The sequence below is a fragment of the Pyxicephalus adspersus genome, chromosome 11 (genome assembly GCF_032062135.1).
Source record: "Pyxicephalus adspersus chromosome 11, UCB_Pads_2.0, whole genome shotgun sequence".
Taxonomy (NCBI): domain Eukaryota; kingdom Metazoa; phylum Chordata; class Amphibia; order Anura; family Pyxicephalidae; genus Pyxicephalus; species Pyxicephalus adspersus.
This window is the reverse complement of record NC_092868.1, coordinates 51,939,738-51,954,597: the sequence shown is the minus strand read 5'-3', so window position 1 is coordinate 51,954,597 and position 14,860 is coordinate 51,939,738. Positions and strand designations below refer to the sequence as shown.

The 14,860-nt window shown below is 42.4% G+C and overlaps 1 protein-coding gene across 1 annotated transcript in view; it reads left to right on the top strand.

The window, feature by feature from the left end:
* The first annotated feature begins 5,038 nt into the window (after window positions 1-5,038).
* The window catches only part of ARHGEF16 (Rho guanine nucleotide exchange factor 16), a 30,339-nt gene continuing 20,517 nt past the window's right edge, over window positions 5,039-14,860 (top strand). Inside the window, exons 1-3 of the mRNA XM_072426007.1 lie at window positions 5,039-5,210; window positions 12,084-12,622; window positions 13,732-13,783. Coding sequence (XP_072282108.1) covers window positions 12,098-12,622; window positions 13,732-13,783 — 577 coding nt within the window. The 5' untranslated portion in view covers window positions 5,039-5,210; window positions 12,084-12,097. The remainder of the gene's footprint in view (window positions 5,211-12,083; window positions 12,623-13,731; window positions 13,784-14,860) is intronic.

Genomic DNA, 14,860 nt, shown 5'->3' with positions numbered 1-14,860 from the left:
GGGGTAGTGTAGATGACTGAGGCTGCACCTGACCTGCTTTGTGCTGTTTCTGCAGAAACAGCTGGTTCTATTATTATTATTAATATTAATTTTAATAAACAGGATTAATATAGCGCCAATGTATTATGCAGCGCTGTACATTAAATAGGGATTGCAAATAACAGACTAATACAGACAGTGATATAGGAGGAGAGGACCCTGCCCTGAAGAGCTTACAATCTAGTAGGTGGGGGAATTTCATACACAATAGGATGGGAGATATGTAGTAGTGGGAAGTAGTGGTGGTTTCAAAAGACAGAAGACGGGTAGGTGGGATTGAAAAAATGGGTTTTGAGCGCTCTTTTAAATGAGCAGAAAGTAGGAGCAAGCCGAATAGGACGAGGAAGACCATTCCAGAGAGTTGGAGCAGCTCTAGAGAAGTCTTGTAACCGTGCGTGTGATGAGGTTATGAGTGAGGAAGTCATTAGTAGGTCATTGGAGGAGCGGAGAGAGCGGCTGGGGGAGTATTTTTTACCAGGTCAGAAATGTAAGTGGGACAATAACTGTGGAGGGATTTGAAGGCAAAGCACAGGAGCTTAAATTTGATTCTAAGGTGAAATGAAAGCCAATGGAGAGAACTACAAAGAGATGTAGCGGAAGAGGAGCGGAGGGAAGGATGGATGAGTCTGGCTGCAGCATTCATAATAGATTGTAGAGGAGAGAGTCGGGTTAGTGGAATACCAGAGAGGAGGAGGTTACAGTAGTCCAGACGAGAAATGATAAGAGCATGTACAAGGAGTTTGGTGGTCTCAGGGGACAGGTAGGGGCGGATTTTGGAGATGTTGCGTAGGTGAAAGTGACCGGACCTGGAAATGTTCTGAATATGGGGGGTGAATGAGAGGGCCGAGTCAAAGGTGACACCAAGACAACGTGCCTGAGGGGAGGGCCGAATAACAGTGTTGTTAACAGTTAGATATATGTCAGGGGGGGATTTGGAATTTGAGGGGGGGATGATGAGGAGTTCTGTTTTATCCAGGTTGAGTTTCAGGAATCGGTCAGACATCCATGATGAGATGGCCGACAGGCAGCATGAGACCTTATCCAGGACTGAGGGAGACAGGTCAGGGGTGGACAGATAGATTTGAGTGTCATCAGCATACAGATGGTACTGTAAGCCAAAGGAGAATATGAGACTACCGAGAGAGGAGGTGTACAGAGAAAAGAGAACCGGTCCAAGGACTGACCCTTGGGGAACACCAACATGGAGGAGAGTGGGTGAGGAGGAATTACCATTGAAAGAAACTTGAAAGGAGCGGTCAGACAGATAGGAAGCAAACCAAGAGAGAGCAGTGTCACTGATACCAATGGAGCCATGATTTGTGAAAGATCAAGGAGAAGGAGCAGGGAAAAGTTGCCTTGAGACTTAGCTCTGATGAGGACATTGGCCACTTTAGTAAGGGCTGTTTCGGTGGAATGGGCAGCTCACCAGACTGGAGGGGGTCAAGGAGAGAGTTGGTGCTCAGGTAATGGGTGAGTCTTTTGTAGACAAGGCGTTCAAGGAGTTTGGAGACATATGGGAGAAGGGAACTAGGACGGTAGTTGGAGGGTAAGGAGGGGTCCAGTGAGGGTTTCTTTAGGATAGGGAGAATTATGGCATGTTTAAAAGCTGAGGGGTATTTACCAGTGGAAAGGGAGAGGTTGAATAGTTCGGTTAGGGCCGGGGCCAGGGTGGAGGAATGGGCACGGAGTAGATCAGAAGGGATTGGGTCAAATTCTATAGAGGTGCATTTAAACCTGGGAGGTAACAAAATATTGATATATTTGGTATGGTATTCAGTGATACTGTATGATTGAAATGCAGATTGTCATTGACTTCAATAGGGTAATATAAATGGCAGTTTTGAGGCTGCGCCTGATCTTTTTGTGCTGTTTCTGCGGACACAGAAGGATCTTTAGAGGTGCATTTGAATCGGGGTGGAAAAAAATATTGATACCTTTGGTTTAGTGATACCTTGCTATTAAAAATGCAGCTTGGGGTCAAACTTTAATAAGGTAATGTAGATGAGGCTGCGCCTGACCCGCTTTGTGCTGTTTCTGCGGACACAGTTGGTTCTTTATAAGTACATTTGAACCAGGGGTATAGTAAAGTATCGATACATTTGATATTATCGCGGTATTATAACAATATTGGCAATGGGCAGCGGTCACATCACAAAGACGGGGACATCCAATCCAATAGTGCTGCACCAAGCCCAGAATCTGGAATTCAATGGCAGGGAAGGGAGCCAGCAGGTTCTTTGCGGGGTTCCTAACACTTTGACAGTTTTGCAAAATTAGATAATGTTGATTAGATTGCAATATATCGCCTTGCTAACAGTATCATGATATATTGAATGGTAACCCTGGTATCATGATATGGAATCACCGAATTCTTGACAATACATAGCCCTAAAGTGAACCACTTGAACTGGACTTTAATTAATGCTTAACTCCCCCTCCCCTGCACTTTTTTTTTTAATACCCCTTACCCAAAATGAAGTGTTCTAGCTGGTCATGTGACACCACACCGGGCCCTCGTCTTCTCCTTCCATAATAACATTATACTGCTCTCTATTCTATGGTGATTCCATGCTGATGTGGTGATATGCTCTGAGGGGGTGTGTCTATGATATCCTGGGCTCACAATTGGTGGGTTTAATGCCAATGGGTGTCATCCAACCCTAATTAGGAGGTGAGTATTGCTGCTTGTTTTTTTTTTTCCTGCTAAGCTACCAAATTTTTATTTAATTTTTGAAACTAAAGTTGTCTTCCTCTCCAGGTTAGTGATATGCATCATTCCCAATTGTTACCCGTTCCAGTTCTGCAATACTGACATGCATCCCAACCACTTCCTGTTCCCTGGGAGCTTAGTGGGAGGGTCTTCTGGCTACAGTCACATGATCAGTCCTTGTAAGGGAAAAACAAAGAGCCAATCACGTTAGGGGGAATATCGTCCAAAATAATTGCATAGGAGAATTACATTCTGCCTTTTGGATATAGTGGGGAAATGTTGGGACCCCCTGTCTGGTTTTCCTGCTATCTGGGGCCATGTTGGAGAGATTTCCACTCCTGTTTTTGTGGGCAACATTTTACCAGACAGGAATTAAAGCAAAATCTGCAAGGAAACAGACAACAATACAGAACCTAGAATCGCACTACTTGAATTTTATTTCTGATTGTGTTGCTGCTAGAGAGATTTCCCCCCCTATCCCAGTAATCCTTCCAATGCTGCCTATCCAAAACTTGCTATTGATTAAAAATAATACAATTATCCAAAACTTCCCCACTTTATCCAAAAAAAAAGTACTGCTAATGGTGGTCACATAGAAGAACAGGGTGAGATTTGGGAGGAGGTGTGCAATCTTTAAATAAGCCCAAAGTTTGTACAAAAGGAACCTAAAAACTAAAACAAATTTCCACTGCTGATTACTCGGCATGGGCAGTGAGTGTATATATCTCAGTTTGTACTTTTGCTTCTTAAATAATCACTGATCAGTAAGCATTCGCACAGCTGCTGCACATGTGGTGTCCCCAACACACACAGAGAAGGATCCCTGCGGCAGAATTCTTCTTTTCCCATAGCCGCAGTGCAGTGACAGTGGCTGGAAGGCCTGGAATGTCACCCTTCACCCTCCAGCAATAAAAGAGTTAATTGTCTCCCTCCCACTCTCTGTCCTCCTCCACTGCACTCCCACCCATGGTCACATGACCACAGCCAACCGCCTGAATTTCGTAGGTGTTTTATCAATAAAATGACTTTACTGAATTTTACATTTTAGTGTTGAAAGAATTAATGTAGGAAACTTTCCAATATGCACATGAGGCTTTTTGGATATGGTTCTGATTAATAACCAATGAATAAAGAGGAATCCCCCAATCCCAGTGTACATATGCATGTCGCAATAAAATATATTTACGTGCAATGCATTTAGTTGCAATTTATGCAAAATTAATTCCCCCCAATACCAGTATATGAACCCAATGAACCCACCTGACCCTGGCGCATACCCCTGATGGCCACCACTACACAAATGTTAATGCAGCATGAGCCTAGAGTGCATTATTGGCACCTTGAACTGCACATGACGCATATGTTAAGGAGTAATGCATCACCAGCAGGCAAAGGGTAATTTCTTATGTAGTTTGCACCCAGTAAAAGAGGATTTCCCCTCACTTCCTGTCCTGAAGACACAACAGGAAATGAGTGTTGAACCCCCCAAAGTGAATAAAAGTTTCATCCCAGAGAGTTGTCACTGGAACCAGCGTCCCTATTGGGGTATTTTCTCCCACCTATTGCCCAAGAGACAACGCAAAGCCTTTATATTTTTCCCAATTGTCTGGCTTAGGGCCCTGCAGTGCAGTTAGCGCTGGTGCTGTACTCCCAGAAGTGAACAAATGCAATGCAGGTAACCAGATTTGCATTCAAGTGCAGCCACGGAACAAATCAGCACAGAATAACAACATGTCGCTTTTAGGGACTGTGCCAAAATGTGCCACAGCTACAGCCACATTGAAAGAAAAGCTTCCCAGCCTCTCCCATTCACTTGAATAGGAGAGGATGCAACTGAGGCCCAGACTGCGACAGAACGCTATGGCAGGTCTGAAATAATCCTTTGTTGTAATGGTCACTGGGACAAATAAGGAGGATAAAACTCAACAGCAGAATAAAAACTTGTAACCCTTGAGACGCAATTGTTACCCTTTTCTTTTTTATTAATGTGGATGGGAACTAATGCAGCAGATTGGTGTTACCATAAAAAAAGTTTGGTGCATGGGGCACAATGGACACTAGTGGATGACGTTCCAACAATTGTGCCATATTTTCCTAGAAAGCTTTCCATGCATGCTGGGAGTTGTAGTTCCCCCATCATCTGCTCAGCCATTCTCCTTGAACATTCCCTAACCCAGCAGCTGCAATCCTGACCTCCTAGAGGTAAGCAGGCCATTCCAGTCTGTTGGCTGATCTGCACACCGCCGCCTTTTCTGGGAAGTTCTGCAGCTTTCAGTCCTGCACACACCTGAGTGATGTCAGCATTTCAATGGGGCTGACCCACAGACAGAAGACAGGAAATGAGTGAAGGGAGGAGACACTACAGTGAGCTGAGAATTATGTCCTCTGCAAGACTACACCATGAAGATCTCTAGTCACCCCAGCCTGGGTCTCTAATAATCTTCTGGGAACCCCCAGCCAGGTAAGAGCCAAATTGGGGAACTTTGCAGCAAAAGTTGTGAACAATCTGTGCTCCATCTGCATGCATTGCTGGGCTGCCCCATACATGGGCTCGCTAGTTCCTGCACGCTTGTAGATAGCTGTGGATTATCTCTGCTCTCCAGTGCCTTGGAAATCCCTGAAAATTCCTTTCTGTTTGTAAGCTCTTCTCCGCTTGCTCACTCCACTTCCCATTCAAGTACATTATGCTTTAATACTTCTATCTCTCAAATACAGCCTTTGTACAACACCACAGTATATGCTGGTGCTATAAACATAAAAACCAACGCCCTGGTTTTAATTACTGACCACCATAAAACCCTTTCAGAACAAACTGTTGTCATATATTTGTGTTCCTCGGCTAAGTTTATTTTTTTAACCCAAAAAACATTTTTCTTCCCAAATAATAAACACATTACAGCCGCCCACATTGTTAATATTATTATTGTTAATAAACAGGATTTATATCGCGCCAACATATTACGCAGCGCTGTACAGAAAATAGGGGTTGCAAATGACAGACAGATACAAACAATGACACGGGGGGAGGAGAGGACTCTGCCCCGAAGAGCTTACAATCTAGGAAGTTGATCCTGATCTGAGGTTGTATTTGGTGTCAGCTCCACAGCTCTCTGTACCCGGCAAAGCAAAAATATCCAGAAAGTTGTCACTTGCAACTGTCAGCACAGCAAAGTTGGGCTCTGTAAGGTGCGGTCACAAATCTATTAAGAAAATGTCATGTCTTGGTTTATTGTAAAGATGACTTCCAAATATTGCGGTGTGCAGTTTGCATTGTTGTTGGGAAGTGCTGAGTGTTGCATTAAAAATGATTTTGGTTTGCGGCTATCTGAGTCACGTTCCCCCTCCTCCTCTCTGATCGGCTGTCTCCAGCCTGCAGGCAGATCTCTGGATTATTACAAGTTTGGCTTCAGATTGCCGCCTTTTGTACAGTTTTGTTGTGTGACCTTTCTTGGTTTCGTTGAGATTTTGACACCTGGTGAGCTTGGAATGTTAACTTCGAGCTACTTTTCTTTTGTAAGGCTCACGCGCAGTAATAGCTGCACATTTTGCACACACTTTGGGGCACTTGGTGTATTTTTATTGTGCATTGCAGATCTGTGTTCAGATGGGAATTTTCACATAAAGGCTTTAGCTTGTAGAAGAACACAGTGTGCAGCAAATGTTGTTGAGTTCACCTTTTGGTTTGAGGATGTTTCCATGCAGGAAGTTTGCTTGTAATAGGGATCACTCCCAGCAATCCTGTAATCTGCAGGATAAGGGCCACCAGAGGCACGCATAGGGAAAGTCATGGGGAACCCTGTACATCACCTGGACCAAACCAACCCATCACAGGTGTCTTCCTAAGTGACATGGCCACCACCTAATCAACCTGCAGAGAATCCCAATTCCAAGAGTCCTTCATCTTTCTTTATGGGACACCTCCCTCTGGGGTTTCACTCTTCTGCACCACAAATGTCCACTTGGTGCTGTCGAGGGGAAATAAATTTCATTACCGCAAAATATAGAACATACATTGTGATTGAACATTTCCAATGACTGGAGAAAAGCACTGGCGGTCCTCAATGATCAATACTCCATCCAACTCCTTTAGGAGCTCAGCAATCAGACAACGGCATTTAGGCTACATTCACAAATCAGATAATTACTGGAAAAGACGAGTGATTGTGATCATTTCGGGTGAAAATCTTACATATAGACAACTGATGTGACATTTTTTATGTGATCTGCCACGATGGATCATTAAATGACCAACCTTGGTATTGGCTGGAATTCTCTATTAAGGAGCACACAGTGGGGGTGCCCCAGCTTATCCAACCCCCTCTCCTTTCCACAGAAATGATCAGCTCTGTCTGTATGGTGCTTGTTTGTTCTCCTGTCACCACAAATGATCACAAAAGATTGATTTCAGGGACCGTTTTTTTAATATCTGTATTAAGATCTAATTCCTTATAGCAAGACTCAACCAATAGGAGTCCCTCGCTCCTCCCACAACTCCATCATTCCAGCCCCAGAGCAGCGGTCGCTTATCTTTTGGATGAATCAAAGAACATACAAGAAATCATAGTTATCAAAGCCAAACTTTTTGATGCCATTAAATATAACAGTTAAGAAAACTACACAGCTAAGGTCATACTTACCTAAAACATTTGAGAAATAAATAAAATAAAACAATGGGATGAGAATCGGTATTGGTGGAGTGGGGTGACTGTTGTAATGGTGGAAACAATACTGAAGCGTACGGCTCGGCAACGTTGCCTCAAACAACCTAATACTACACTGACGTCACGCTGTGCCTCCCTTGTATTTCCGTCTCTAGTACAGTTCATGAATTTAGTGCAATAAAAAAGGCAAAAATTGTCATTCAGAATTTAATAGAATATTATTCTTGTTTTATTCATAATAAAACATAAACATTGCAAATATTGTCCATTTTTTTCTGGCAGACCACTGGTTGGCGTTCTCTGTCTTCCACAAGACCCTCAAGGTCTTTGTGTCATTTTCATTCAGTGGAGCTTCCCTGTCCCTTAAAGAAAACTAAAGGTGAACCCTAACTGATATGGGTAGTCCCCCTCAAACATGCTGGGACTGGCTGATCTGTGGCATTCAAGGGAAATATTTTGCACACCTTTTTAATTCACCTGTAATATATTTGGCTGATTTACACTGAAAGTTTAGTTATTCTTTAATTCTTCATGGACAGTGGTGTGATATTTTCCAAATATGCCCCATAACCAATTGGAAGATTATTGCTATAGATGCTTTCCTTGTATTCTGGTTTACCTGAAATGTTAGTAATGAATAATCAGTTGGGTTTTGTCCATTTCTTTATTTAAACATGAACTGGAGATATTTAAAAGCTCAGTAATGTTGCTAAAGGAATGAGAAGCTAAACCGCCTGGCTCTCCATGGAGCACCGGCATGTACCCCTAGGGCATTATTTATAAGACGGAACCTTCAAACATTCCCTGGTTGGAATCAATTACTGCCATTAAAACACATGAACCTGGAGGAATCCCACCGGGGAATGTCAGATTCCCTAATTTATAAATAAATCTCTCAATGTAGATGTCGTGCCGTTCTCCAGTTTCTATTGGCTGTACGGTTTATCGTCTCATTTGTTTCTGTGCAAACCTTCCTATGAAGTCCTGTGCAGAAAATGATAAGCCCCGGGGCTCTCCACTCTGCTTTTGTTTAGGAGTTGGGAAAAATAAAATAAACCAACCCACGCCCTGTGATTTGGATGCATTGTGGGCCTGTGGACGATAAGTTTGCGCAGAAAGGGCGTCGCCAAACTCCGGGGATCTACATTGTAATCTGAAATCCGTGTTTGAGCTCCTGACTCACTTTACAGTAGGGATCACAAAAGCTTTGTGCATACAGTGAGTTCAGGACGGGGGAACATAAAGCCAAACAGATTTCCTAAAAGGAGTGGAACATACCCGTGCAAGAAGCAACAGATAAAGTCCTCTGCCATAGCAGTCCCAGCATTGAAACCATTTGCTGCAAGTGCTGGACACTGTCCTGGAAGTGCTATGTGCCTTTCATCTGAGGTTTCTTGCACATGTATTTGAATTTGGTAATCTCACAGAACAGATTAGCATGCATGCACTCTCATGGTGTCCCCAGGTTCAGCTTTTTTAAATCTCAGTGCTTGTGATATTTTGTTCACTTACTTCCTATCTACATGCACTTGCTCCAGTATTGGCTGCACATCATTGCCCTGGATTGGTTTCCTGATGGTGACTGCAGTGTATACTGGACCCAGTAGGGGGCATGCTGGACCTCTGCAGGGAGACTGCTGTTTCTACATGGGTAGCAAGGGCTCTTCTCTGCAGCTGGCAAATGATAGGTTTCTCTAGCTGCTTTCTAAAGTAAGACTTTGCACACCTTTTTGTTTGGATGCATCTGTAACCTTGGCTGTTTTACGTTAAGTTAAAGATAGGTTTTAATTCTTTGGGGATGGTGGTGGGGTGCTTACAGAATGTGCCCTGTAGATCATCATCCAATCTGATTGGAAGCTGATTGCCCCCTCCACAGTCACCCCCACCCGTCTCTGTCCCTTTAATGCTTTTCCTGGAGGGGTGAGTTTGGGACACATTGCTCCTTCCTATCTAATCTCCTCTCCTCCTGATATACTTCCACTATCACTACATGAAGAGTTCCTCAGTGTTCCAGCTTTGTGATTAACCAGGATGTAATGTAGCTTCACTTTCACTTTGCCTGTCCATAGAGATGTGCTGGGGGCAGCAAGGAACATTTGCCTGGCTGTGGGAATAAATATGAATTTAGGGAATAGAATTACTCTGAAAAATAAATCTGTGTCCCCATCCAGCCATCACATGATCAACTAATATGGGATGACATCTAAGGGAGCAACGTTTCTCCATCAAGCTGGCCCTACATTGGTCAGTGGGTACAGAACCATCACTATCTACCATCAAGCACCTAACAATCTGCTCCATTCCATGCCCAACACCCACACACTGATATTTTTCTTAAATACAATGTTGAATTAAAACTTCCAAGCCTTGTATGGCTAGCAGTACATACAGCTGCAGTGAGGTGTTCCTTAGTCCATGGAAATAGCTGGGATCTGTTAAACTGGAAGAGAGCAACAGCCAACACAAAAGTTTCTGGAGTTCTGGCTTTGTATACGGGCACAATGTTGTCACTGTGGGGGGGGGGAATGGGAAAACAATCCCTAAGAGGGGCACCAAGAGCAAGTGAAGCCATGAATCCCTATCATCTATTTTTTGTGGTCCCTTTTGGAGATAATACCAAAACCTCCATTCTGGTGACAACGTTCTCTCCATTAAAGCCATCCAACCACTGAGAAATTTTTGCCTACTGTATCTCAAAACTTGTGTTTGATTATTAAATCCTAAAGAGCACATCATATAGTTGCAGCTTGCTCAGTCTGTATAACCGAACAGGTCGCTTTTTCTGAAAATTCTTGCCTTTTCATATTCTGTTATTGTTTTATATTTATATAACGCTATTAGGGATGAGCGAGATTTTAAAATTCGAACTCGTGCCGAATGGGGTCGTTCTCGCTTATCGAACATGTTAGCGAGAACGGCCTGTGTAAATTTAGCTGTCGAGATCAAATTTTTTGGGACCTGCAAGAGCAATCAGGAGCGGAGCTAATAGCTTTGCTCCCCTGATTGCTCTTGCAGCCCTGTAGTACGTGTTCTTGTATAGAGATTCTCCATCCAGCAATACAGGAGTACCGCGGCTGTGCTCATCATGAATGAATGCAGCTGTGGGAATCATTCTGTGATGATTCCCACAGCTGCAATAATTGATGAGCACAGCCACGGTACTCACACTGACAGGAGGAATACCCCGGCTGCATTTATGAATGCAGCCAAGGTACTCCTCCTGTCAGTGTGTGATCCCTTTGCACTAGAGGTTAAATGAGGGCTTGGTCATGAATGCAGCCATGGGAATCATCCTGTAATGATTTCCTCGATCTTCCGATGGGATGAGCGAGAATGCCTCTGACATCCTCACGAAAATTTCCTCGAACTTCCAATGGGTCCGCGAAAATTCAGCAAACCAATTTTGCGGACCCATTGGAAGTTCGAGGAAATTTTTGCAAGAATGTCAGAGGCATTCTCGCTCATCCCTAATCGCTATCATCTTCCATATAGCTGTACAGAGTGCAATAAGGACAGCAGTCCATATCAATTCATTACAGCCCCACTGCTACCAATACTAATGCTACCAATAGACGTGAATAAATACATAAATAATGCAAAGTAAACACATAGTACCCAATATTGCTCAAGTACACTTATTATACCGAGAAAAATAGGGGGTCCTGTCTTCGTGAGCTTACATTCTACAGGAGGGGGTGGAATCCCTGGGTAACGGGGCAATGCTGGAGCTGTGGATGTGGCAAGTTCTTGGAAAGTTGTTATAAAGGGGAAGCGGACGTGCATACGAAATAAAAGTTTTAAAACATGAATGCAAACACGTCTATACCTGTGCTGCAACATGCAATCAGACTTTCTATCTCATCCTGCACTGCAATAACATCTCACCTGGAGTAAACAAAGCCGGTTTTATTATCAGTTTGCAGGATTTCCTGTTTTGTGATCACCTTATCTGTTCCTGTAGTGGTGAGTAGATTTTAGCCCAAATCAAGTTAACGCAGGACCATATGGGTAAAATTTTAAAAAATGGAGCTATGGCATCCTGCGATGGAATGGCAACAATGCGGCGCTGCAATTTAGATCAGAGTTGCTAATCTCATATAGGCTGTGCCTGCTTGCTTTACAGTGAATAAGAAAATGTTGCAGGGGATATAAGATATCCGTGTTGTCTCTGCTGATCAATAAGCCTGCAGTTTGTTATTCAGCTCCTAGACTGGGGGGGGGGTTGTGAGACATAAACAGATTTTTTGATGTGTTTAATGTGCTGTATTCTCCTCTCCTTACTGGAGAGGAAGCTGTACCTGAGGACATGCAGGGTATGAGTCTCCCTGCTACTTTTTTTTTTCAGTGGATTTGTGGATCCTTTATCTTTCCTGCTGTTTGTTGATCACTAAGCCACCAGTCATTGAGAAACATCTTTGACCCAAGGGAGCAAAACCCTTCTCCTTCAACAAGATGAACCTCCATTACACAGAACAATGTATAATAAATCAACCAACCAAAAGACCTCTGGGGTGGGGTCTTTCAACAGGTGATTGGTCCTTTTCTCCGTTGCTCGCTGATTATGGCCATTGCTTCCACGATAAATGTTCTGTTTGAAATGTCATTGTATATAAATGGTAAAAATGTTTTTTCATATAAATTTAATAGGATTTAATTTTTTTTTTTAATTTTAGAAGCCGTCTCCACCATGTCTAACAGATATTCAGACCCATCTGTAGGCGATAAATCCTATCTTGTATATGAAAAAAATGGCAACGCTACAGCCCACTCCTCCATGCAGCGAAAATCATTGAAACCCATGGATAATGCCTCCTTTTTACCGGACCGGAACCCTTCCCCAGTGGAGGCCCACCGGGTTATCCTCAGCACAGAAAGCCCAGCTGCCCAAAAACTAGGCACTCAACAAATGATTCCAAAAAGTTTGGCCATTGCCACAAAGACTAAGGCTCCTCGGCACCACACTATTGCCTCAACTACATTTAGTAAGGAACTTCTACAGCAGGAGCAGAAGAGGCTATCCACTCCTGAATTTCCTTCAGAGGATGATATGAATGTTGGTGGATTAAAAAGGAATTTGAGAAATCAATCTTACAGGGCAGCTATGAGGGGTTTTAAAGATGAAGATTTACAGCCTATAAAGCCAATGTCAACCCTGAAGCCAGTTTCAGAGGATCCTAATGCTCCACCCCCGAGGAGCCCAGGAAGATCAAAGGTTAGTTTAACATATTATTGTTCTAAGCACTTTGTACACACTTTTAGATAATGATAAAGTGAAATTTTAATTCATTAACATAATGATTGATATTGCAGGAATTTTAGCAATAGTCTTTACATATATTAACCGGCTTTTGTCATGTGTGAGTTGATTAATAAAACTGCTATGTTCTGTCTACTTTAAAGCTAAACTCAGGCACATTGAAACAAGACAAATTCTAATAGTAATCATGTTGATAAGTGATTACAAAAAGTGTAAAGAACCAGCGTGGTAAACAGAATATACTTATGGTCCGATGTGCTTGCACATTGCATTATAGCTATTTCTTTTCTTCTATGGATTCATCTGATTCAAGGATCAATCAGAAGTGACCATGTAACACCCAATGTAGGAGAAACAGTAGATGTCTGACTACATACCCATCATCCCTTTGTTTCCATGAGGAGGGGCAAAACTTGTAGTCTCAAGAAGTTGACAGTGAGCAGTTTTAGGACCTCAGTGTGTTAACAGAAATCTAAAGAGGTCAGGATCATGTGGACAATGGGGTTATAACATTTATATTTGATACTTCAAAACAGTATTGCTTTAGTCATTTGCCTTTTGTAGTGTTGGGTTTAGTAGGGCTTTAGTTATACCTATCATCCTTACTGGTAAAAGGAGTCACCATATTAAACCAGCCAAAAATGAGACCTCGGGGGTGAGGTCTGTCAAACACATATATGGGTGCAAAGCACAGACAACTACAGGTTTTAGAAGGTTAACAAACCATTGCCTGAAATTGCAAGGTCAGCTTAAACAAAATTAGCTTTCAAGGTTTAGCAGCCATATCTAGTTTTTTGGGGGGAAATTTTTGTTTTAAGTATCTGAACATTTCTGAGATCTGTTTGCACCTTTTATATTTGGCTTCTGGCATTTTGCCTTTATGCTGGCTGGCTTACAAGTTGTTATGAGATGTCATCACTGGCTCTTATTTGGCTATAGATGCACAGCAAAGTTCTTTTTCTTTATTTCATACAGACAAGATACAATGGACTTTTACTTTTTTGAAGCTGCATCGCCCATATCACCCTTCACATAACAATTTTACTAATCATTTTATTTTCCAGAAAACATTCGGAAAGAAAAAAATGCAGCGCCACGCGGGTTCCTTTAAAGATGGTAAGTGCGCAAGTAACTATTTATTGTTGTTAAGAGGAGAATCTCATTAATCCAGCCAATAAAATCTTAAACACAGAGTTCCAGTGATGAATTACGTCTGTTAAACTCTGAGCCGATCTGAAGAAACAATTAAATTATACGAAGCGGTATGAATAATTCAATGAATAATTCAATGTGTAATTAACGCCGCTGAATTTTTCAGGAACGTTCGCTTACAATATATGGTTATTTTAAAGATAATTAAAGAGATTTGTGCCAATGTCAATTTTTTAGGAGCGGTGAGTAATAAAAGTAGGAGATGGATGGTCTGAGATCTTCTGAGCTCTTCTAGATTTAGGAAGCGGGTTTTCCTAAAATGCAATATGCTAAAATATAGGATGCATGTGAACCAATGCCGATAGTGCTGGAGATTTTTCAGATTGTTTGTTGTTTCGTAGAGTTTTATGCTAAAGGTGGCTACAGAAATTAATAAAAGATTCGCTGGGTTTGGGTTGTAGGCTTCCTTACCAACCTGGTGAATGCGCTGGGCTGGCTGGGCTTGCTTCTATTGGTTGGTTAGATTTGATTTTTTTAGCCAGTATCGCAGCAGATCTTCTCCCCTCCTTTTTTTTCCACAGGCATTGATACCCATATAAGTCATAGCCATATTGGACCTAGAAGTCCAGTGCCAGCCATTATGTTTATGGCAAGATCTTTCAATAGGCCATTAGCTTAGTTGCCAGTTCATGCTTGTAGGTTCCAAAAAGTTAGGGAGTAACCAAATGCTGCTCAAAGAAACAAAAACTGTCAAAAAAAATAATCGTATACTTCACTCCCTGAAATTCTATTTCTCTGGTTTAAGAACTACATCACCCAGAGCAGCGATTCTCAACCAAGTTTCTGTGGAATTCTGGGTTTCCTCAAGAGATTGCTAGTGGTTCCTTGAGCAAATTTGCCGATGGTCAGTTTGGGTGACACAAATGATCTTTTTGGCTGTAAGGGGGACATTCTTCCCAATGGCCAGCAATGTAGGAGACATTCTTCTCAATAGCCAGCAATGTAAGAGACATTCTTCCCAATGGCCAGCAATGTAGGAGA